The sequence below is a fragment of the Vigna angularis genome, chromosome 6 (assembly GCF_016808095.1).
Source record: "Vigna angularis cultivar LongXiaoDou No.4 chromosome 6, ASM1680809v1, whole genome shotgun sequence".
NCBI lineage: Eukaryota > Viridiplantae > Streptophyta > Magnoliopsida > Fabales > Fabaceae > Vigna > Vigna angularis.
In genome coordinates, this window is record NC_068975.1 from 28,616,625 (window position 1) to 28,641,125 (window position 24,501).

General features: G+C 34.8%; 3 protein-coding genes across 3 annotated transcripts; 2 read left to right on the forward strand and 1 right to left on the reverse strand.

Annotated features, from left to right (window-relative positions):
* Positions 1-656: 656 nt before the first annotated feature.
* On the reverse strand, positions 657-2,055 carry LOC128197559 (uncharacterized). Its single transcript, XM_052879618.1, has 2 exons — positions 823-2,055; positions 657-683 (listed from the first exon to the last, which is right to left on the reverse strand). Exons 1-2 carry the CDS (start codon positions 2,053-2,055, stop codon positions 657-659), a joined length of 1,260 nt encoding a protein of 419 aa, XP_052735578.1.
* A 4,929-nt stretch (positions 2,056-6,984) lies between these two features.
* LOC108343037 (ATP-citrate synthase beta chain protein 1) lies at positions 6,985-13,571 on the forward strand. Its single transcript, XM_017581056.2, has 17 exons — positions 6,985-7,127; positions 8,027-8,145; positions 8,259-8,361; positions 8,580-8,645; positions 9,009-9,132; positions 9,215-9,349; positions 10,230-10,290; positions 10,362-10,438; positions 10,560-10,715; positions 10,807-10,935; positions 11,073-11,205; positions 11,318-11,445; positions 11,646-11,751; positions 11,872-11,948; positions 12,168-12,238; positions 12,352-12,636; positions 13,305-13,571. Exons 2-17 carry the CDS (start codon positions 8,046-8,048, stop codon positions 13,378-13,380), a joined length of 1,827 nt encoding a protein of 608 aa, XP_017436545.1. The 5' UTR covers positions 6,985-7,127; positions 8,027-8,045; the 3' UTR covers positions 13,381-13,571.
* Positions 13,572-17,992: 4,421 nt separating this feature from the next.
* LOC108341573 (phytochrome B-2-like) lies at positions 17,993-20,976 on the forward strand. The gene is made up of 2 exons (XM_052879297.1): positions 17,993-18,885; positions 20,630-20,976. The coding sequence occupies exons 1-2, from the start codon at positions 18,040-18,042 to the stop codon at positions 20,894-20,896; spliced, it is 1,113 nt and encodes a 370-aa protein (XP_052735257.1). The 5' UTR covers positions 17,993-18,039; the 3' UTR covers positions 20,897-20,976.
* Positions 20,977-24,501: the final 3,525 nt, after the last annotated feature.

The window sequence follows — 24,501 nt, forward strand, 5'->3', positions numbered from 1 at the left end:
CTGATGGTATCCCGACCGTAAATCAATTTTTGAGAATATGGTCGCGCCATGTAATTGATCTAGCAGGTCATCAATCCGAGGCAAAGGATACTTGTTCTTGATAGTCAGCTTGTTTAACTGCCTGTAATCAATGCAGAGACGAGAACTGCCATCCTTCTTCTTCACTAAGAGTACTGGCGCTCCCCAAGGTGATACACTTGGTCTAATAAACTGCTTATCCATTAACTCTTCAATCTGCTCCTTGAGTTCAGCTAACTCTGCTGGCGACATCCGATAGGGTGCAATAGAGATAGGTCCAGCATTCGACACTAGGTCGATAGTAAATTCCACCTCGCGTGGAGGAGGTAGTCCGGGCACTTCATCAGGAAATACATCAGAGAATTCATCCACGACTGATCGTCCTCCATTCAGTTTACCGGACGATCGCTCATGATTCAAATCTTCAAGTTGTTCGTCCGAATGCGTCATGATCAGAAAGCAACTGGCGCCATCCACGATGTCTTCTTTCAGTTGACCGAGCGTCACAGATAGATCCACTTCGTACTCGTCCGGAAACACCAATCCTTTTGCACCACAATCTATGAGAATGCGATTGGTAGCCAGCCAATCCATTCCTAAGATTACTTCAAGATCTTTCAAGGGTAGACAGATGAGATTTACCTTGTAATTACGCCCTTCAACCTCTATAGGACATTTAACACATACAGTAGACGTCTTAACCTCACCAGCCGCTGGGGTTGATACTACCAAGTCGAACTGCATTTCGCGTTCGGCTAATCCCAATTTCTCAACACACGCCTTCGAAATGAAGGAGTGTGTTGCCCCCGAATCATACAACACATAAACAGGCATTCCATGTAATAAGCAAGTACCAGTGACGAGCGTACCTGAACTGGCAGCTTCCGCGGCCGTGATCGCATAAACTCTACCAACAGCCTGTGCTCGTCCACCCCTTCCCTGTTGCATTCTTCCAGCATTTGGCGGCCTCATTGGCGCTCGTCCGCCCATATTACAGTCGCGCTCTATGTGACCATTCCTTCCACAGCGAGTGCAGGACTTTGCTCCCAATAACTGAGGGCATGACGACCGGTAGTGTGGTCCTCCACATTGGAAACACTTGACTGATCCGTGCTGTCCAGACTGTCCGGCAATAACCATAGCCTGAGAATTAGATGGTTGTGCTGGACGAGCATACGACAACCTGTCCCGATTCATATTCGGCCTGGACATGATCGGTCCTCTAGCTGGTTGTTGCTGCTTCTTTTGACGTTCTGCTTCAGCCATATTTTTCTCCAACACTTTTGCTCTCTCAATCATAACAGGAAAGGACTTAATGCAGAGGCTGGATATCAATACCTTAAGATCACTTCTCAGTCCATTTTCAAACTTCCTGCACTGCCACACTTCACTGGTGGCAAGGGTATTAAAGCGAACCAGATGTTTGAACCTGTTAGTGTACTCCGAAACAGACATATTACCTTGTACCAACTGGAGAAATTCCACCTCCTTGCCGAATCGAACACTATCCGGGAAATACTCCTCATAAAACTTTTCCTTGAAGACTTCCCAGGAAATAGGGCTGTGAGATTCCGTTAGCAACATCTTCGCAGTCAACCACCAATGACTGGCCTCTCCAGTCAATAAATATTCAGTGAATGCCAGTCTTCGATCATTTGGACAATCCTTGGCATCATAGATCTGTTCCATGTCTCGTATCCACTGATCAGCGCCGTCAGGAAGGCATTTCCCATCAAACTTTGCAGGGCGATGTTGTAAAAAGTTCTCCAAACTCCACTCAGTCTGATGAGTAGGGTTTGAAGCAGATGCTCCTGGTGTACCCCTGGTAGCTGCAAGAATCTCCATAAGCTGTCTCTGAGTCACTTCAGAATTTGCACGAGCGGCCTCCAAACTCTGTAAGGCAGCCGCATTTTGCTGCGTCAAAACAACGTTCTGCTCTTGTAACCTTTCAATTACTGATTCCAACAATCTGGTGTTGTTGGGCACATCATGTTCATTAGTCTGCGGTGGAGGAGGAGGGGGAAGTCTAGGTGCCATTGGTTCTCTGAGAAACAGAGAAAAGAAACGAACGTTAGTCCTGTTCAAAGAGTTGAAAATAACTCATTAAACACAATTTAAGCACACAGCAAAAACACAGTGTACTCATAACCTACAGTGTTCTTAAAAGAACAAAACTGCTCTGATACCACTAATGTGACATCCCAAAAATACAGTAATTACTATAAATTCAGAAAGTCACATTTAATAATAATTCAGTACAGTTTTTCACTAAAAACAAAAGCCAAGCCGTACACCTTACAACACGAATCACAATCTGAAGTCGAACGCACAAATAAAAACCTGACCGAACAGTTTACACAGAACAATTACCGAACGGTCGAAATAATCTTAAAAGAAAACAAGAGAGGGTCGAACGACCACTCATGCCAACCACTACTAGCCGAGCGCCTCACTGCTCGGTCTTCACTTCAACCTCAACCAGATTCTCTTCGTTCAGCGCCTCTTCCAAACGCTCGTCTCCATCTGCTCACATCCACACGGATGATCATTGCAATGACAAGACGGACGTACAAGTACAATGGACAACACAAGGAAAAACGAAAGGGTAAGCTTATATAATTTAACTCATGCATCAACATAGAATTTCAAGTAAACAATTCATCATACATGCATATTTCATCATACACATTCATTACATAACAACCCACTTAAACGTACTCACTAAATAAAACTCAACACGACTGACTGTCCGGACTGTATGAAATCTGCGTAGTTACAGGCGTTCGCGCACCCGGGTGGTGTGGTAACTGGCATCCTCATCAGCTGCCACCCGAGGTTAGTACGTCCTGTCCAAAGTACCTCTAAGGACGACGACCTCCTGCCGTTCCCACACATGACGTGCGCCCTCTACTTGAGGACAAGCACTCACGGAACATCAGGATCGAACAGCCAGCATTAACTTCCCACAGTCATACTTTACAAATCTCAATAATCAAATTCTGAGTCGTTCCTCCCCGAAACGTTCTTTCAGTCATTCATACTTTCATTTCATCTCATATATATAGTTCATCATTCACTATTCATAATTCACTAGTCATCATTCCATAATCATTTTCATCATTCATAAGGAAGCCATTAAAAAGGAACGTTCTTTCAAAAGTCACAATATTTCCATTCATCTCATGCAATCTTCATCATTTAATATTTGTCATTTTACTATTCATCATTTACTGTTCATCATGAACTATTCATCATTTAAATACCGAACGTTCCATCACAAGGGGAACGAGAACGAACACTGTTTTGCGAGACAAAAAGACGCTCGTTCGGATCAAAGAACGAACGTTAAGAGCGAGACCAAAAGACGCTCGTTCGTATCAAATAACGAACGCTAAGAGCGAGACCAAAGACGCTCGTTCGTATCAAATAACGAACGCTATTTTGTGGAAAATGAGGACGAGCGCTCAAAATGATACCGAGCACTATTCGGACGAACGCTCAATTCAAAACCGAGCACTATTAGGACGAACGCTCAGTTGGAGACCGAGCACTATTTGGACGAACGCTCAATTCGAAACCGAGCACTATTAGGACGAACGCTCAGTGTGATACCGAGCCCCAATTTGAGCGAGCGTTCGGTATAAGACCGAACACCATTTTGAGCGAGCACTCATTATGAACGAACACTAAACAGAACGAACGTTCAGTATAAGATTAAATACCAATTAGGATGGACGTTCGGTATGAGACCGAACCGTACTCGGACGAACGCTCCCATTAAAACCGAGCAAACAAAAGTACGAACGCTCAACAAGGCAGTGTAACATGAGGACGCTCGTCCTCGACCAGGAATCATTCCAAATGAACGAATCAAACTGTGACCATTTTAGATAAGGAAAAACCGAACGGTTAAAGACCGTTCGGCACCAACATTCATTATCATGGAAGACTCTTTTCAATTCATTTATATTCCAGTTAACCTCAACATGTAATTCTCATAATTTCATACGTTCATATCAGCATCAACTTCCACATTTTATTCAATCCGTATCATGTAAATTCATATATCTCTTTTTACCAAAAATAACGAACGTTCATACATTCAGAAAATACAATATCATGCATTATATTCATACAATCAATTAATCGAACGTGCATTCAACAAAATTTCAGCAACATCATGCATTATACTCATGCAATTAACAACGAACGTTCACACGCATACATCGAACCAGTTAAATTAAATAAGCTTCCCTTACCCGGAAATGAACGAACGTTCACGGGCGCACACAGACGCTCTCTACTCAAATCCTTATCACCAACGCTGGTTAATCCACCTATATTTGGTCATATACTGTTAGGACGAACGTTCAGAATATTTAAGAACGAACGTCATTTTACAAAAAGGCCAAACGCTGAGAATCGAAAACAACACTCGTTTGGACGAGCGCTCAAAGGAGAACGAACGCTACGGGACGAATGCATGAGCAACGCATGAGCGAACGCTCGTCAGCTAAAGAAAAACGAACGTTCAAATCAAAGTGGACGAACGTTCAATTCGTCTCAATTTGGACGAACGTCCAATTTGAAACCAAATTGGACGAACGCGATTCTGCAGATTCTGCAGAATCACAGGTTTTCCAGAAAACCAGAAAAACCTCCATTTTTAACTTTAAAGCTTTTGGATTTCTACAAAAACAGTGAGATTAACTAATCAAAACGAAAATTCTAGCACTCCTTACCTCTTGAAGACTTCCTTTGTAAATTCTTTGAGTCTATCTCCTCCAAAACTTCAAAAGTTCTCCACTTCCCCTCTTTCCCAGAACTTGCAGCAAGAACTTCTCCTCTCTCACAAAAATTTGGCAGCAATCCTTTCCCCTCCCAGCAGACCCATAGCTTCCCTTTTTAACTTCCCAAACTCTTCCCTCTTCCCCTCTTCTTCTCTTTCCTTTTCTTGTTTGCTTTTGGTTTTGTTTTCAAAGGGGGAAGCAACGTTCGCTGTCCCTTTGTGGCAGCGCACGTTCCTTTCTCCCCGTTCTCTTTTTTTTTTTTTTTTTTTTTTTTTCTTGAGGCCTGACATGTAACTTTATAGCTTTCACTGAAAACGCTTGACTTACAAGCGTGATAGTTAGTTACTTAACACAACTTTCTTTTTTTGTGAAAGTTGTTCACTTCTTCCCATTTTACGTATTCATCCTTACATAAAATAAAATTATTCTAAGTTGTAGTTCTTAAGCAATTTTTAACATTTAGAAAGTTGTTTTAGTAGTGTTATACGAGTAAAATTATCTAGTATTAATGTCGTAAACAGATTACTTTCGGATGAGTTTTTCATTAAGGACAGATATATCTCATAAATATTCGTCGTGGACCTATATGATAATTTTCATAAATTAAAATTAATTCTCATATGAATTTTAATAAATTTTTGTTTTCTATTAAAAAATTACTCCCTCGTCTAGTTTTTTGGTTTCTGCTACCACATCTTTGTCACTGGGATTGTGAGTGCCATTAACACGACTTCATTTCAGCTATATTTGCTGCTGCACTGTCACGCCACATTGAACCGTTGAGTTGTTGATTTTCCTACTTACTTAACTTTTTCCAGGTCTTCATTAATTTGTCTATTTTTTTTTATTGACGGAGGTCATTCAATTGATGTTTACAGATTATAACTATGAAAAAAACATATGTAACACACATAATGAAGTAAGCAACGACATCGACAAAATACCATGACGTACAATGCCATGCTTAGGTCCATTTGCATTTAATCAAATCTCTTTAAAATTAAACTGAAGCATTAAAGAAAACTTCATTGATTAATATTTAGTTCCCCACACTCCCACACATATTTCAATGAAGATTGGTCTTTTTATAGCATAATTTGTAAAATTTTTCTAATATAATATTTTTAATTTATATGTATTTAATTTTAATTAATAGAAAATGAATTTTAATTTTGTTCATATTCTTCATAAAATTCTTTACAAGCAAGTTCCTCTGAAAGATGATATACTTAACATTGTTATTACCATTTGATACATTTGAAATATATAAAATCATTATTATTTATTATTGTAATATTTTAAATTATTACTTTATAAAACTTAATTAAAATTTAAAATATAATTAAAGTTAATGTTTTAAAACTAATCCATTTTTTTGCCTTTTACAAAATGTCTACTGATTTAGTCGATTATTATTTTTTAATATAACAAATCCGACGATTACTTTTAATAAGATATTTTTTTAGTAACTTTTTTAATTTATATTATTCAAATCCGATATCTTATTTAAGAAATTCAATGTCAGTGTCGATTTCGCTAAGCGCACATTAAGTATTAAATTAATATAAAATTAAGTTAGGTAAAACGTTAAGTCAGCATTAAATGATTATATTACATATTTTAGATGATAAAAACTAATATGAACACTTTAACATCTGAAAGTTTAGAAAATAAAAATGAAACTTTGGCTCATATAATTTCTTGATAATCGTTTTTTTTTTTGGATTATGTAAGCAGAGAGGTGGTCAATTTTCCGTCAAACCAATGAAACAGAATTGATTTCCAAACTATAAAGGTATGTACATGTAATATTTTCATGGTTTTAAAGTTTCATTTTTACAGTCATCATGCATTATAATCCTAGTTTGGTATAAAGGATTATTACCTTTTTATTTTTAATTTCATGACTCGTAATTATTATGTTTCAACGAAGAGTGTATAGCGAGTCTCTTCATCGAAAGACCATTTTCTTTGATTTTTAATTATTATTTTAAAAAATAAAGCAAAATTAGCAATAGCTAGCCACCTCACCTAACACGGGCCTCGTTTTCTACAATTGGCTTTGATCTAACTAACATAATCACAAACACAAGTCACCACTTGAAAAAAAGGAACACAACACACAAAATTCAAGTAAATTTTGTACAGCGAGGAAGCTAACTACCACGCCCCACGTGACTCGCGCTATTCAACTCACACATTCTTTCCATCACTATATAAACCCGCCTATATCATCCCATCATTTTTCATTTCCCCTCCAACTCGCTCTTGACTCACTTCCTCTCCGATTCCGCGAGCGAGGCGAGTGCATCAGGTGAGGTAAGCTACTCACTCTCCAACTAACTTCCACCAACCAAATCCTAGATCTCCATTTCTCCTTCTGTTCACTTCCCTCTGCGCTTCCAATTTTCAATTCTGCGCGATTTAGGGAAACTGTCGCTTCTTATTCTAGAATATTCTGTTCCGCTTTTCGCTGTGTGTTGTTCGATTATTGTACATTCGGCTCGAACTTGTGCTGGTAGTGGATCTACTTCGCTCGCTAGTTTCCTTTGTTTAATTTTCAAATCGAATCGCGCAAATCGTCTTTTCAGTTGCTGTGGTGACGGTGTGTTTCGTTTTTTGTTGTTGAATGAAACATCGATTCTGGTTTCATTCTCTTACTTATATTGTTACAGATTTCAAACTCTGGCTTGCTTTTCATTGAGATTGTAACTTCATTCTCCTCAGTTGCGAAGTTTTGGTCGTTAAACGACTCTGCTTTGGTTGGTTTTTATTTCTTCCTCTTGGTCACTTCCTAGAATGAGGTTGTTTTATGGACCTTGTTTACTACTGTCTTGTTTGATGTTTTATTTTTCCTCTTTATTTGGATCACGAGGATCACATGGCTATAGTTGTGAAGGATATATAATTATTTAATCTTGTTGAATCTATGTTTGGAGGATGAGCCTGACGTAATAGTTAAGTTGCGCCTTGGTGACTGCTTGGGGGTGAATCTATGGTTGCTTAAGATAGATCATTAATGTTTATACCTAGATAGATATATCAACTCTGTGTTTCATTTCAACTGATATGGAGAATATAGTACATTATTAATTATGTGATCATTTTTTTGGTTTATATTACGTTTTAAATATAACTTTTGGTACGGTAACGGTTCAACTATTTCTTTGCAACTTTTCTTCTGTGATATAGAAAGTAACGCACTTGTTTGTTGCCAGGTCGATCTGTTTCTTCATCATGGCCACTGGACAACTATTCTCCCGCACTACACAAGCTTTATTTTACAACTACAAGCAGCTGCCCATCCAGCGGATGCTTGATTTTGACTTCCTCTGTGGTTTGTATAGGCTCTATCATCTTGATTTTCTTCTTGGTAGATTACAGAAAATGATACGTTGGCATTAATATATGTTCTTAAAACTAATGGAAGTACTAATTTTGTGTTCACAGGCAGGGAAACCCCATCAGTTGCTGGAATAATTAATCCTGGTTCTGAGGGATTTCAGAAACTCTTTTTTGGTCAGGAGGAAATTGCCATCCCGGTTCATTCTGCGTATGTGTTCTTCATCCATTTGTCTACACAAACTTCCTCTATTTTTGTTTGAATTTGGGATTCGGTTTGTCGTTGTGGCCAAGAGAAAATTTTCCCTTTCCCATCTGTCTCCTTACCGTTTCAACAAACCATTCAATACAAAGTGACCAACTTTCAAACATGACATTCTTGTTTGTGTGGGGTGATTTGTCTTAGCCTTATGCTGACTTCCTTTGCAGCATCGAAGCAGCATGTGCTGCACATCCTACTGCCGATGTCTTCATCAACTTTGCTTCATTTAGAAGGTCAGCAAATTATTTACTATTATTTGGAGTCTATGGTATCTTGTTGCCCAAAATAGTTCATGAATATCTGGAAAACAATTCATGATATCATTTTAGATCAGAGAATATTTTATAGTATCTTAATTGATCTTTCAGGAGTGGCTACGTATTTCTTGAGTTATTTTCTTATTTAATTAGGATTGGATGTCTAGTACTAAAATATATAATTGTTAGTGGTAGTACTTAGTCTGTCTTTCATATCATATTATGTCAAATCAATATCAATATCAATTTCAATTATTCAGTCCCTATTTATTTTTCTTTTTCTTTTTTCCCTACCTAAATCCTTATGATGTCAACATTTTCAAATTGATCTACATGCAGTGCTGCAGCATCATCCATGGCTGCTTTGAAGCAGCCAACAATTAGAGTTGTTGCTATCATTGCTGAGGGGGTACCTGAGTCAGACACTAAGCAATTGATTGCATACGCCCGTGCAAACAATAAGGTGGAAGTTGAAATATATATTGATCAAATTAATAGCTATAAAATAACATGGAAAGACTTATCAATTGCTCTTGATTTGCTAGGTTGTTATTGGTCCAGCTACTGTTGGAGGCATTCAAGCAGGTGCTTTTAAAATTGGTGACACAGCTGGAACAATTGACAATATAATTCAGTGCAAGCTCTACAGGCCCGGATCTGTTGGATTTGTTTCTAAATCTGTATGTATTCATTCACTTCCTGCTTATGTTGATGTCATCTTCAAATTGTAGATCCACTTTTTCTTCTAACATCACTATAAAGTTTTTGATAATCCCAACTTGCTTGTGTTACGAACGTGCAGAATTTGATTAATGTCTCAGCCAGTGCATGCATTTTACTTCTTTGGCTTTAGATACGATACTCTGTTATGCATACTCGTTTTGTGCCCAGAAAAATATTCCACCACCAGGAGCTAATTCAAGTCCCAAATTACAGCTTGGAGAAATTTAATAATAATCCTTGAAAAGATAAACATGAATCGTACCTTTTGCCTGTTTATAATTGTTTATCATGGCTTAGTTCATTTAGATTCTTGAAATATAGTATAGTTATTAGACTGTCTCTCAAATACCTTATTGATTTGCTAGCTTATTCAGTACCTTCAGCATGTGTAGATACAAAATAGTGTGCCAGGACAAATTTGCAATTTTGTGTAGCTCAATTCCTTATCTTTGAGTTTATTTCTCTATCATTTAAATTTTGCTTCAATCTTTATATTAGATTTCAGAATGGATGGTGAGATTATAATAATTACTGTGGAGTACAGATGTATCGAATTCTAACTAGAGAAAGGTACAACATAACATGAATTGTTAGTTTACTTGCATGATATGTTTTTGAGCATCAATAAGCACTCTTTCCCTCCCTATGCTCTCTACAGTGCTAAATAATGGAAATAGCTGCTTTAGTTAATATCACATGTTCAATGGAATTGCTTATTCGAAGCCAAGTAGCAAATAGTGTTGTATGGAAATTTATAATTTCAGATTTGTGAATTTTTGTACATGATATAATGTATGAACGGATGGTTCTAAAGGAAAACAACTTTTTGAATTACAGGGTGGGATGTCCAATGAACTATACAACACTATTGCCCGTGTAACTGATGGGATTTATGAAGGTAATTATCTGCTGATTTTATCTTTTCGATTTTGTCAATACCATATTGAGTTATATCTTGTTTAACTGTAGGCATTGCCATTGGAGGGGATGTTTTCCCAGGTTCCACACTTTCTGACCATGTTTTACGGTTTAACAACATACCCCAGGTAAATTTTTTCTTTATTCTTGGGGAGCTACCTAAGATATTTGCATCCTATCCGACTAGAATTTAGAGCATATATTTTTTTTTCTTGTTATTGACCAGTCTGGGTTTGTCTTAAATATCAGGTTAAAATGATGGTAGTACTTGGGGAACTTGGTGGGCGTGATGAGTATTCCCTAGTGGAAGCTCTAAAACAAGGGAAAATATCAAAACCAGTTGTTGCCTGGGTTAGTGGGACATGTGCGCGACTATTCAAATCTGAAGTACAATTTGGTCATGCAGTATGTCCCAGCTCCTTTAACCTTGACTAAATTGTAAATCATTTATCATAGCACCACATTCTTAATCTATGTTGGCTCTTACATAAATCAGGGAGCTAAAAGTGGCGGTGAGTTAGAATCTGCTCAAGCAAAGAATCAAGCACTAAAGGATGCCGGAGCTGTTGTTCCCACATCATTTGAAGCTTTTGAAGCTACAATTAAGGAAACATTTGACAAATTGGTTAGTATACATATATATTGAAAATTTTCATATGTTTAATTGAATTTACTCCCCTCTCCAAATCTTGGAAATGCACGATATTGCAAAGAAATTTCTTTCTTTTCCTTAATTAGTTGTAAATGGTTTGCCCATCTCAGGTTGAAGAAGGGAAGGTCACGCCAGTCAAGGAAATCACTCCTCCACCAATCCCTGAAGACCTTAGCTCTGCAATTAAGAGTGGAAAAGTCCGTGCTCCAACTCATATTATTTCCACCATTTCTGATGACAGAGGTATATTGGAATCCATTGATGTTGTAATTTAGAGATAACCATCTCATTTTCTGGATGAGACACTCTCAATCGATAGTTCAACTGAAGTTTTGTATTCCAATATTTTCTGAAGGTGAGGAGCCATGCTATGCTGGTGTACCCATGTCTTCCATTATTGAAAAAGGTTTTGGTGTTGGTGATGTTATCTCTCTTCTGTGGTTTAAACGCAGCCTTCCACGATACTGTACTCAATTTATTGAGGTAGACTGATCAACAGTACAGAGCTTTCCTTGAATATTTTCCTCCTTTCCTTTCTCTTTTTCTTGATTATGTAAAAATGTTCTACACTTACAGTGAAACTTATTTTGTGTTGTCAGTTTCTGTCTTAGATTTTTTTTCCCAAAACAAACTATTGATATTATCTCCCACCTTCTATCTTATTAATCCCTTTCATTGGTCAGATATGCATCATGCTATGTGCCGACCATGGTCCTTGTGTTTCTGGTGCTCACAATACTATTGTGACAGCAAGGGCTGGGAAGGATCTAGTTTCCAGTCTTGTATCAGGTATATATATGCCTAATTCTATCAATTACTGGTGTAGGCATAATATCTCTTTGGGAAAACAAAACTTTGTATGCTGATAAATAATGCCATAAAACGGTTAGTAATGAGCTTCTGAATCAGGTTTGCTTACGATTGGTCCTCGATTTGGGGGTGCCATTGATGATGCTGCTCGCTACTTCAAGGATGCTCATGACAGGGTATGATTTGTACTTTTGCTGTGAATCTGGTTGGAACTAATGAGAATATTTGGGAGAGGAGGGATGAAATCACAATGGGTTAAAGAATTATTTTATAATTTATACAATAAACTTAGAAACAGAGGAAATTTTCAAAAATTTTCAGAGGCCCTGCCTTCCTAAAAAATACACTGCAAACTTTGGCTTTTATCTATAACATTTTTTCTGTGTCTCTTGTAGGGGCTTACACCTTATGAGTTTGTGGAAAGTATGAAGAAGAAGGGAATCCGTGTGCCAGGAATAGGGCACAGGTAGCCTATTTCGTTGTTCATTTAATTAAGCAATGAATATGCTATAATTTCCTGCTGCTGCTGTAGTGTCATAAAAGTATAAATCTAAGGCTTAATTTTTCCCTATGAAACAGGATCAAGAATAGGGACAACAAAGATAAGAGAGTTGAGCTGCTACAGAAGTTTGCACGCACACATTTTCCTTCTGTTAAATACATGGAATATGCTGTTCAAGTTGAAACCTACACCCTCACAAAGGCAAATAATTTAGTTCTTAACGTAGATGGTGCAATTGGGTCTCTTTTCTTGGATCTTCTTGCGGGTAGTGGGATGTTCAGCAAACAAGAGATTGATGAAATTGTGGAGATTGGTTATCTGAATGGGCTCTTTGTGCTGGCACGCTCCATTGGTCTGATTGGGTGAGTTTCAATTAATAATATTACGTATTTCATCTAAAAAGCATTTTTTGGATTATTTTATTTTTGGGTCTTTGTGGCATTTTTTAAGGGATGGCAATGGTTGGGGAGGGTTTAGGGATGACTATATTTTAGGGTTAGACGTCTTTCCTCAAACTAAAATTTTGTGCCTATCCTCTTTTTATATCCTATGGGAATTTCATTCCCTCGTATATTCAAATATTTCTTAAATTATTTTTTTACAAAAAGTAAAAATAAAAGCAAAAGAAGCATGGTATTATAAACTTTTGAGTGTCAGACTGACATTTTTTTTTCAATTTCAAATAAAATTAAAAAAAGTATAATTGTATAAATTTTAAGATAGAATATAATATTCATCTCTTCCCCTGTGTTCGTACCTCTGTCTAATTAATCCAAGTATTTTCTTACAACACTGAGAGAATTTCAAATAGTAACTTTAAATATATGTGTATGTGTGGGGTTATTTCTCTGTCAAATTTTCATAGTATTATGATCGAAACAAAGTTTTTTTTTATCAGCATGATGTCCTCGTAGCCGACTGGATGTGCATATAGCATGTCTTTTATGAACCTATTGAATTGAGATTTCCTATATCCTCCAAAATATATTATGCATGGCTTGGTCTTATTTATTGTTATTTAAAATTTCAGGCACACCTTTGACCAAAAGCGATTGAAGCAACCTCTTTACCGTCACCCATGGGAGGATGTTCTCTACACAAAGTGAGAAAAAACTTGTAATTGTAAGAACTTTGCAATGCATTAGCAATCTTTTGGGAAATCATGCATCTGAAATATGCTGGAGTTAGACTAGTGTTGTACGGTTTATTGGTGAGGATAAATTTCATAAAGAGAGGTCATTGATGAACATTGATGAATGTGAATTTAATAGGAAATTATCACATAAATTGAAGCTCATGTGTTGGCCAAGTTGGGGGAAATGTTTTTGTTATTAACTATAAAAGTTTTAAAACTTGGTAGGCTGTTTGTCATGCACAAATTATAACAGAGGTTATATATGTGTATGTGTTGTCTTTATAATTTGGAAAATGTTTGTTTCAGTCCTTTTTATCCTAATATAATTAATATTTCACTTATAATATTAACCATAGCAAATCATGTATATAAGAAAATTATTTTTGATTGCATGTTCGTAATTTCAACTGCTGTTTTTTTAAGTATTCATGTTGGTTGTATTTAAGTATCAAGTGTTTCAATAGCGAGATTATTCTAACACTTTAATAATTAAACTATCAAGTATACTGTGTAAACTTATCAAAGCTTTTTATCAAGATTATATCTATAAACTTACTCAATTATACATATATACAAATATTTATGAAAGTTAAATCAAAATAAAATCTCCCTCCTCGTTCCAATGTTTTTCCTTGTGTTTGCACCTATATTTGTTTATGTACATGGTGCGATCAACATAAGTTAGACCACACTAATATGCAAGGATAAGTTAATAAAACACACTAATATGCAAGCGTAAGTTATTAAAAGCAAATTTTTATCTTAATAAGATATATAAGAATAGATATATTTTAATTAATAAGTTAGAATAATTCACTTTCATTCAAATTCAAATTTTCTTTTAGGCATGGATTAAGATTGAATTTGTCTTTTTTAGTAATTAGAGTATTCTCTAATTACGTTCTGCATGCCAAATTTTTTACAACTTTTTTAACATAACTCTTATGATACCTTGAGATGGATTTTGGGTGTATTTGAATTCCTAACACAAAAAGAGATTACTAAGATCTTTCATTTCAAAATGTTTAGATAGAAATCTATCATTTTTATGTAACATGTTTACATTATTGGTGACAAGTCGTATGTCATCAACATACAAGATCAGAAAAATATATTGCTTATACTGAATTTGTGATACACATAGTCACTAACAACATTCATCTTGAAATCAAATGAGAGAATCACTTGATGAAATTTATGATATCATTGGCGAGATGTCTCTTTTATCCCATAAATGGATTTTTTTTCAGTTTGCAAACTATATTTTTTAGGTCTCCTGACACAAAATATTTTTGTTGCACCATATAAATTGTTATACCAATGTTGTCATTGAAAAATAACATCTTGACATTAGTTTGATGAAACTTCAAATCATAATGTGCAACAAGAGTTATGATTGTCCTAAAAGAGTTAATCCATATCTTTTGAGTATAGTCATTTGTCACAAGACAAGCCTTATACATCTTCACATTACCTTTGGAATCTCTCTTGGTCTTAAATATCCATTTACAACTAATGAGTTTCACACCTTCTAGTAATGGGATAAATTCTCAAACCTTATTATCTTGCATGGACTTAGACGCCTCATTCATTGCTTCAATCAATTTTTCTAAATTAAGAACTTGCATGGTTGGACGAAAGTTGACTGGATCATCTTCCATCATATCATTATTTTACTCATTTTCTTGAAGAAATATCATAATCATTTGAAATAGCACTTCTCCTTTCTCTCATGGATATTTGCATAGATATTGGCTCATGAGTCATAGGTTTTTTAGGATCTTGTGTTTGTTCTTCATAACCACCCAAATTATCTTAAGTGGGAGATTCAACAACAATATCTTGTAGAGGTTCTGAATTTGCTCCATCAAAAGCAATTGTATGAATCAAATATGGAATTTCCATTGACTCTTCCTCTAAGACAAAGTCTATAACCTTATTCTTCCCCTCCAAACTCAATATCATCAAAGAATGTGGAAGTTTTCATCTAAAAAATTGTCTTTAATTAGGATCTTAGAACTTATAGCCTTTGATCTCATTGTTTTGGTCTGTTTACCTTTAACACATTCAACACAAACATCAAAGTTTGTGAAGTCAATGGAATCCAAAATCTCATTTGACACAAGTCATTCAACTCTATTTTTAGAGATGTGACCTATACGTCTCTATCACAATGCTCATGAATTAGTATCGTCAATTTTATGCTCAATATCAAACGATTCCGTATTTGAGGATTCATTATAGGAAGCCACCATATCAAGCCTATGTAGATTATCATCAGGAAAAACTGAACTAATTCTAACAACATTTGAATTTAAAGACAATATGAATTCATTGTTTCCAAACGAACACAAATAACCTAATTTGTCCAAATAGGAAAGTCCAAATAGGAAAGTGAAACCAAATTCCATCCAAATGACAATACAACAAAAGTTTTTTTTAAATCTAAAAAAAACAACACACAATAATAATCTAAAATGTCTTATAGCTTCCACCTTCATCAATTTTCCATCTCTAATATATATTCTTCTTTCATAATCAATTAACTTCTGATAGCTTAGCAACCCTTTATTGAAACAATGATGTTAGTAGTGCACCAGAATCTAACCATCCAGTGTTTCTTAGTATTGAAACTAAATTAACCTCAAAACAGACCAAAGCAAGACCGCACTTAAGACTCATGTGATTTGAGTAATCTCACTTTTCATAATCTTTTCTCTCCTTAGAGGTACTAGAGTTCGTAGGAGAAATGTATTTCTCAATCCTTAATGTAAAGTTAAGATCCGTGCAGCGAAGAACAATTTTCATGTTCTCATTTGAGTCCTTAAAAAATGTTCCATTAAGAACCAAAACTAGTTCAAATTAGAAAATATTGAAGCAACAATAACTATAATTAAACTCACATCATAAAAAATATTACAAAAGAATTCAAATAATAGTTTGTCTCATCTCAAAACACCTGATGCACATTTATATCAAATCTTTAAACAATAATATTAATTGCTAGATGTATTTTGATATAATGATTAAACATTAATGATAAAACATGTTTAAGAACAAATATGTCTTTAGATTAATCTATCATTGACAAAAAAAATCTTATAATTATAACACGTTTATCATTATATATATATATATATATATATATATATATATATATATATATATATATATATATATATATATATATATATATATATATATATATATATATATATATCATCTCTTATATAAAACTCATCATAGTCATCTTCTTCATTCACCTTTATAAATCTTCTCACACTTATATGATCTATCCACACTAATCTCCCTCTTTCATTCACACACATTCATCTATTTTTTTTTTCGACAACTTTTTTACAATAACTTATGTGGCAGCTTGTGATTGGTTTATTTCAAATATATGGATCAATAAAAAAAATGTTTTTTAACAATTTTATTTAACAATTTTTTCACAACTTATATTATAGTTTGTGATTGGTCTATTTTAAATATATAGACCAATAAAATAATGATACATAATTTATTATCAAAAAAATTATTAAAAAAAATTAATTATATATCATGATCGATCAATAAAATAATAACACATAATCTATTATTAAAAAGTTATTAATATAATTTTCCACGTAAAAAAAACACATAATGGCTCTTTAATAAAAAATACATAATGATTCTTTAATAAAAAATTGAAAAAGAAGAATTGTTAATATATCGAGATCGTTTTCCTTTATAAAAACTTCCCAAAGTTGGGATTCCAGCTACCCGCTTTGCATGTGCTTTTCTAGATATTTTTTATCTGTCACTGTTACTAAACATCGTAAAAATCACTTGTTGGCCCGACCCAACTCCAACCACACAAAATAAAATAAAATCAGCACACACAAAAAATTAAAACGAAATTCCAACAATAATTAACCAATTACATAGGTAAGTCACAAAAGAGGCTCACCCGCCGGTTTTATCACTCAATTGGGAAAATCGGATAAGGATAGATTCAAATACATGAAAATTTTAAAATTTAAACTTGTTATTATATATCTCTCTATAATTTTATTATTTTTAAAAAGACCAAAATATGTATTGTTATTATTGTTAATTTATTTTATAAATTTAATCTTATAATACTAATACAAAGTATTATTATTTAAATAATGTTTAAAATTTAAAGGATCATGTTTTTTTTATATTTAAAATTTTTTACATCACATTTATTATTTTACTTTTTAATTTCTTTTATAAATATAAAAATTTATTTTTTTAGTAATCATTTTATTTCTAAAATAAGTTCTGAAGTAACTCTTTTAATATTAAAAAATCATTTTCCTTTATCCAAAACTGGTAATTTATAACAAAATAAGAATAACACGTAAAAATACTATTCAAAATAAAAATAATACTTTAACACCTCTCCAAAAATAAATGGCAACTCATTTTAATAATATAATAATATATACTAAAAATTTAAATTAAAAAATAAAATAATTAAAGATAAAATATTATCATTTTTACATCTAAATACATTATTTATCATTTTTAAGTTACAGGACATAAAATTTAGACTTCAATCATTACGTAGACCGTGAGTTTCTTCTTCCTCTCTGCTTCAAAATTTTGTACAACCACCACCATGTACAGTTCCATCTTCTCTTCGGTGGTGTCACCCACCATCCTTGCCCATTCCTCCGCCCCGCCACGAATTCACCCCTCCACCCCAAACCTTAACCACCACATTGTCGTTTCCACCACCAAATCCGTCGCACCCTCCACCCAAACTGCCACACTCCACACACTCTTCCACCACCCTCAACAGCTTCGCAACACCACGGAATCGGTCCCGCAACACCAAATCCTTAACAGTGGTTTCACCCAAATGTTTGGCTCCACCATTGTGGTCGATCCACTCTCCTTCCGCATCCTCGCTCACTCAGAAAACACGTGCAAAATTCTCGGCATTTCTCCGTTCGATCTCTGCGGCGCCGACGCTCTCTCTCTCTTCACTCGCTCCAGTGCCCTACTCCTCGAGAAAGCCTTCAAAGCACGCGAAGTGAACCTGAAGAACCCTGTGTTGATTCAGTCTCGAACCTCCGGAGAAGCTTTCTACGGCATCCTCCACCGAATCAACGCAGGAATCGTGGTGGATTTGGAGCCAGCATCATGGACTGAGAACCCCGTACTTTCAAGCTTTGAATGTGGTGGTAGTGATGTTAAGCTTCTCTGCAACAGCGTTGTTGAAACCGTAAGCGAAATGACAGGGTACGATAGGGTTATGGTGTACAAGTTTCACGAGGATGAGCACGGAGAGGTGGTTGCAGAGAGAAAGAGGCCGGATCTGAAGCCCTACATGGGCCTACATTTTCCCGCCGGAGATATTCCAGAGGCTTCAAGGGTTTCATTTCTGCATAACAGGGTGAGGATGATTGTGGATCGTGACGCTTCTCCCGTGAGGGTGGTGCATGATGAGACCCTGGTGGAGGCTGTGTGTGTTATGAGAAAAGAAAGGATAGGAATTGTATTTCTTATTCCATCAGAAGAGAGTACAATTTTACATATATATAATTGTTTGAAACAATATATAAACGGAATACAAATATAAAAATAGAATATAAATATATGAAGATAAATGCACAGATATGAACGGAAAATAAATTAAATCTAATATCCCCCTCAAGCTGCAGCATATATATCCTTAATGCTCAGCTTGGACAACAAAGATTGAAATTGTGCTGGATGCAAAGCTTTAGTATGAATGTCTGCAAGTTGTGCTGAAGTAGGAATGGACAGGAGCTTAATTACACCAGCTTGAACTTTATCTCTTATGAGATGACAATCAATTTCAATATGCTTTGTTCTTTCATGCATGGCTGGATTTTGTGCAATTTGTATAGCAGATTGATTGTCACAAAACAGAGAAACTGGTTGTGGTAGAGGTTGTTTCAAATCATGGAGCAAATACAGAAGCCATTGAATTTCACATGTTGTGGAAGCTAAAGCTCTATATTCTGCTTCGGTTGATGATCTAGATATAGTACCTTGCTTCTTGGATTTCCAGCTAATTAATGATGCACCATAGAACACATTAAAACCAGTCACAGACCTTCTAGTGTTAGGGCAAGCAGCCCAATCAGAATCACTAAAAGCCTTGAGAGCATGTTCTGTGTTGGAGGGAAAGAATAATCCTTGTCCTGGATTGTTCTTGATATATCTCAGGATTCTTATTGCTGCTGCATAGTGATCTTCCAAAGGATTGGAAAGAAATTGACTGAGAGTACTAACAGCGAAACATAAATCTGGTCTTGTGTTGGTTAGATATAGTAACCTGCCAAGAAGTCTTCTATAGGCCTGCACATCTGAATAGGGTTTCCCTTCTGTCTTGGAAAATTTTGTGCCTGGCTGTATAGGAGTAGAAACAGGTTGACACCCCAACAATCCTGCATCTTCTAGTAACTCTAGAGCATACTTCCTTTGTGACAAATTAATGCCCTGTTGAGATCTTGCAATTTCTAAGCCCAGAAAATACTTGAGTTGGCCTAAGTCTTTAATCTTGAACTTTGCATTCAATAGAGCCTTCACAGTTTGGATTTCCTGGATGTCATCACCTGCCAAAACTATATCATCTACATAAACAAGTAAGATGGTAATATGAGCAGAATCACTTTTGACAAAAAGTGAATAATCTGATTTTGATTGTGTGTAGCCCAAAGAAAGTAAAGTAGTTGTCAACTTGTAATTCCATTGTCTAGAGGCTTGTTTGAGTCCATATAAAGACTTCAACAACTTGCAAACTTGTCCTGGTTTTTCAGATTTATAACCAAGAGGAAGAGACATGTATACTTCTTCATCTAGATCCCCATGTAAAAAGGCATTAGTTACATCTAGTTGATGTAAATACCAATGTTTGGAAGCTGCTAAAGCTAGAACCAATCTTACTGTTGTGAGTTTGACAACAGGTGAAAAAGTCTCAAAGTAATCTAAACCTTGTTGTTGTGTGTAGCCTTTGGCTACAAGCCTTGCCTTGTATCGTTCAATACTCCCATCAGCATGCCTCTTTATTTTGTATACCCATTTACATCCGATAGGTTGCTTTCCATTAGGTAGATCAGTCAAAACCCAAGTTTTGGTATTTTCTAAAGCTGCAATTTCTTGATCCATGGCATTTCTCCAACAATCATGTTTGATGGCTTGGTTATAGGGTGGTGCATGATGAGACCCTGGTGGAGGCTGTGTGTTTGACAGGGTCAACGCTCCGTGCACCTCATGGGTGTCACGTTGAGTACATGGCTAACATGGGGTGTGTCGCTTCTTTGGTGATAAGTGTTGTTGTTGACGGTGGCGATGGTTCCATGAAACTCTGGGGACTCATTATATGCCACCATGCTTCTCCTAAGTGTCTTTCTTTTCCTCTGAGACGTGCTTGTGAGTCTCTGGTGCAGGCCTTTGGGAAAGGGTTGAAGATGGAGAAATCTTCTGCTTTGTGCTTCCGTTGATTGCTTTTCCTTCTCTTCGTTTTCTAATAATGTCAATCGCCATTAACGTGGTTGATGTACTCTGGTGTTTGGTGGCTTGCTTAAGATATGGTTAATTCAACGTTCTTAAGAGTCTCTGTTTGTTTCTTTATTATGGTTTAATTATTCGCACGTCCCCGATACGGCAACAGGCGAAATTATCCTAAAAAATATGGTGATACGATAAAGAAGAAAAGTTTGTAATTGTAGAGATTAGTAAGACATTTCCAGAATTAGACTAAGAACACGTACAACTCAAATAGTTCAATCAGAAATTCGGATAATTCAGGTAAGAATATGACAAACTTAGATAACTATAAAACATCTTAAGAGTTTGACCAAGTGTGAATTATTGGAATTCTCCATACACCTCTTATTAAGTTGACTGAATTGAATTTCTCACTAAGTTATCTAACTTCTTATGCATTTTACCAAGATCTAGGGAGGTTTTACTAAGTTATTTGACTTTTTCATATACTTTACACAACTCTCTCCATATCTATTTAAACTATTTTAGTTTTTTACGCACCCAAATATCTTGTTGAATTATTTGAGTTTTTCATACATTTAGCAGAATGGTCTTACTAATCTTTAAATACTTCAATTAATTATTATGTGGTGCACCACTTCATATAATTAATACATATGTCAAGATATTCATTATTTGATTTTTCTTACTAGTTTAAATTTTTACATCATAAATTTTTTATGTGTGACATCGACATAAATTATCACAAAAACATGTTTAATAAATTAATATTAAGTGTCAATAAAATAAAATAAAAACTTAATTTATACATATTAACAAATTTATTAACAAAATTAAAAATAAAGATCAACTTGACACACTTCTTCAAAATAAGAATTGAATAATTAAACATTTATTTATCTAAGAGTTAAATAAATCAGATAAAATTTATTCAATTTAATTTAAATAGAACTCTTAACATTACTTCAACATCAAATAAGCTTCATCTTCTTTTTTAATACTGTTTATTGAAAAATACATTTATGATTTCACAATCTATTCTCTATTTTGTATTTTTAATTATACTTTTTGGAATACAAGTTTCATATCTTGAACTACAAATTTGAAATATAATATGTAATACAAATTTTCGGATTAAACAATTTAGAAAATGAAAATTTTAAACTGAAAACTGAATTTGAAATTTTAAACTTTATGAGGATGTGATTGAAACTATGTATAGGTGCATAAAGAAAGACAGAATCTGCCTCGGACTTGTTGCGGATGAGTTCACAAAAGGATGAATATTTGAGGGTTACATCGGTTTTTTTTCTTTTTAGTTTTTTAATTTATTGTATTTTAAATTAATATATAAATATTATTTAACTTTTTTTAAATTATTATTTAATTATTATAAATTAATTTTATTTTATTTAATAAAATAATTATTATTTAAATAATAATTAAAATATTTTTAAAAAAAATATTAAAATGGATGTATCACGTAGCTTAAGTTTTTTTTTAGTTTTTTAATTTATTATATTTTAAATTAATATATAAATATTATTTAATTATTTTAAAATTATTATTTAATTATTTATAAATTAATTTACTTTATTTAATAAAATAATTATTATTAATTTAATTTATGTATTTTTATTTAAATAATAATTAAAATATTTTTGAAAAATCTATTAAACTGTGCTACATCCGTTGAAGATTTTTTTTTTAAATAAAAACAATAAACTAAAATATAAAATATGTAAACGGATGTCAACATTCGTTGAAGGTGAAACGGATGTTGACATTCGTTTTATAACAAGGGCAAAATAGATATGAGATGGTGCAGGGAACATTTGGTGGTGGCGGTGGTGGAGGAAGCAACACTCTCAATATTTTGGTAAGAGTTTGACTACCTTATTAATTTTAAGTTTACTCAAATAAATCATTCTCAATTAATTTAATTTTTTTGATAAAATTTGAAAATCATTAAAAAGGTATAATTTTAACTAAAGTAACAAAATCATATTTCACTTACATAAATATTTTTTAGGTTTAATACATCTTTTGGTCCCTCGAAAGGGGGTAAATGTTCAATTGCGTCCACGGCGTTAATTTTTTAACAGGCCAGCTAACAGGGTGGACTGAAGTTTGCAACTAAGCACGCTTAACTATGGAGTTCTTATGAGTCAGGCTACCGAAAAGCAAATGCATTTTGGTGATATGAGTAGTCAAATCAATTCCTTTAAGCTATCCTTCAACTGTATAGTCTCATACCTATACAGTCTCCAGATCCCTCTCATTCCGGTGTATGTTCGATTCATCCATGTACCCCTTCCACCCGAAGCTGCCAGGAGCCGCTCCTTGTTTGTGCCCCTGCACCATGCTTCTTGCACCGGCGTCACTCCCCGCCCTCGTCTCCGTGCCCGGGTGTCACATGCCCACCAGCTTCCGCTTGGTTCGTCCTCGAACCACACCGTACTGGGAGAGGCTAGGCTCTGATACCAACAAGTGTAACACCCCTTCTCGGAATGTCACAGAAATTTTTTCAAAATAATTGTTTACATTTAAAGGCACAACATTTAATATTATTACCAAAAAAAATACATCAAAGTATTAGAGAGTAATTATTGGATTACAAACCGAATATTAAAAGTTGTTTTAAAATTACAAACCATAACAAATTAAAAGTCTGCTTAAAATACAATACTTCACAACAATTTATTTTCACACTTTAAAATTTCCATGTAAATTTCACAACACGCTCCTCGTTCTAAACTTCTTCAGCTTCACCTGGAACATCATCTACTCTCGTATAACGATACGCGTTATACGATCATCGTAGTCACACAAATAGGGTGAGCTAACCAACCATAAAAATAATAATTTACAGATAAGCATACACACTATAAACATCTAATAATATTAATAGCGTATTAATAAGATCGTAACACCTCTGCCGAAAGAACTTAATATCATAATGTAAAGCTAGATAACCAGAATAAGGAAATTTCTTCGGACACGACTCGAAGTCATCAGACCTTTTGATTTTGTCCTTCACACGCAGCTAATGGACGCTGGTCCTTCACACGCAGCTATTGGACCTAACTCGGTTCTTGTCCTTCACACGCAGCTATTGGACACTGGTCCTTCACACGCAGCTATTGGACCTATCTCGGTTCTTGTCCTTCACACGCAACTATTGGACACTGGTCCTTCACACGCAGCTATTGGACCGCGGATAAGAGTCGTCCTCCACACATCGCTTTAGACATATCTTCCCGGTTCTTCAAGGACTTACGAGTAAAAAAATTGGTGAGTAACATCCATTCACCAAGCACAATACTCAGCACGAGTTAGAATTTTACGGGCTAGATATCTGTATTTCCCTCGAAAGGGTAAAATGACAGAACTCGTATCCACCTATCGCCTTATATAGGCAAAAAGGAAATTATCCTTTTTAACTACCGAGATAAAGCATAAAAATATTTTTGATTATACACGATAAGAATATAAAATTCTTAAAGGCTATCTAATTAAATCCCACGAAAATAAAGTACATGCCATCTTGCATTAAATACAGAAATCACATTCAAGACAAATTGTTGTCAATTTTGGC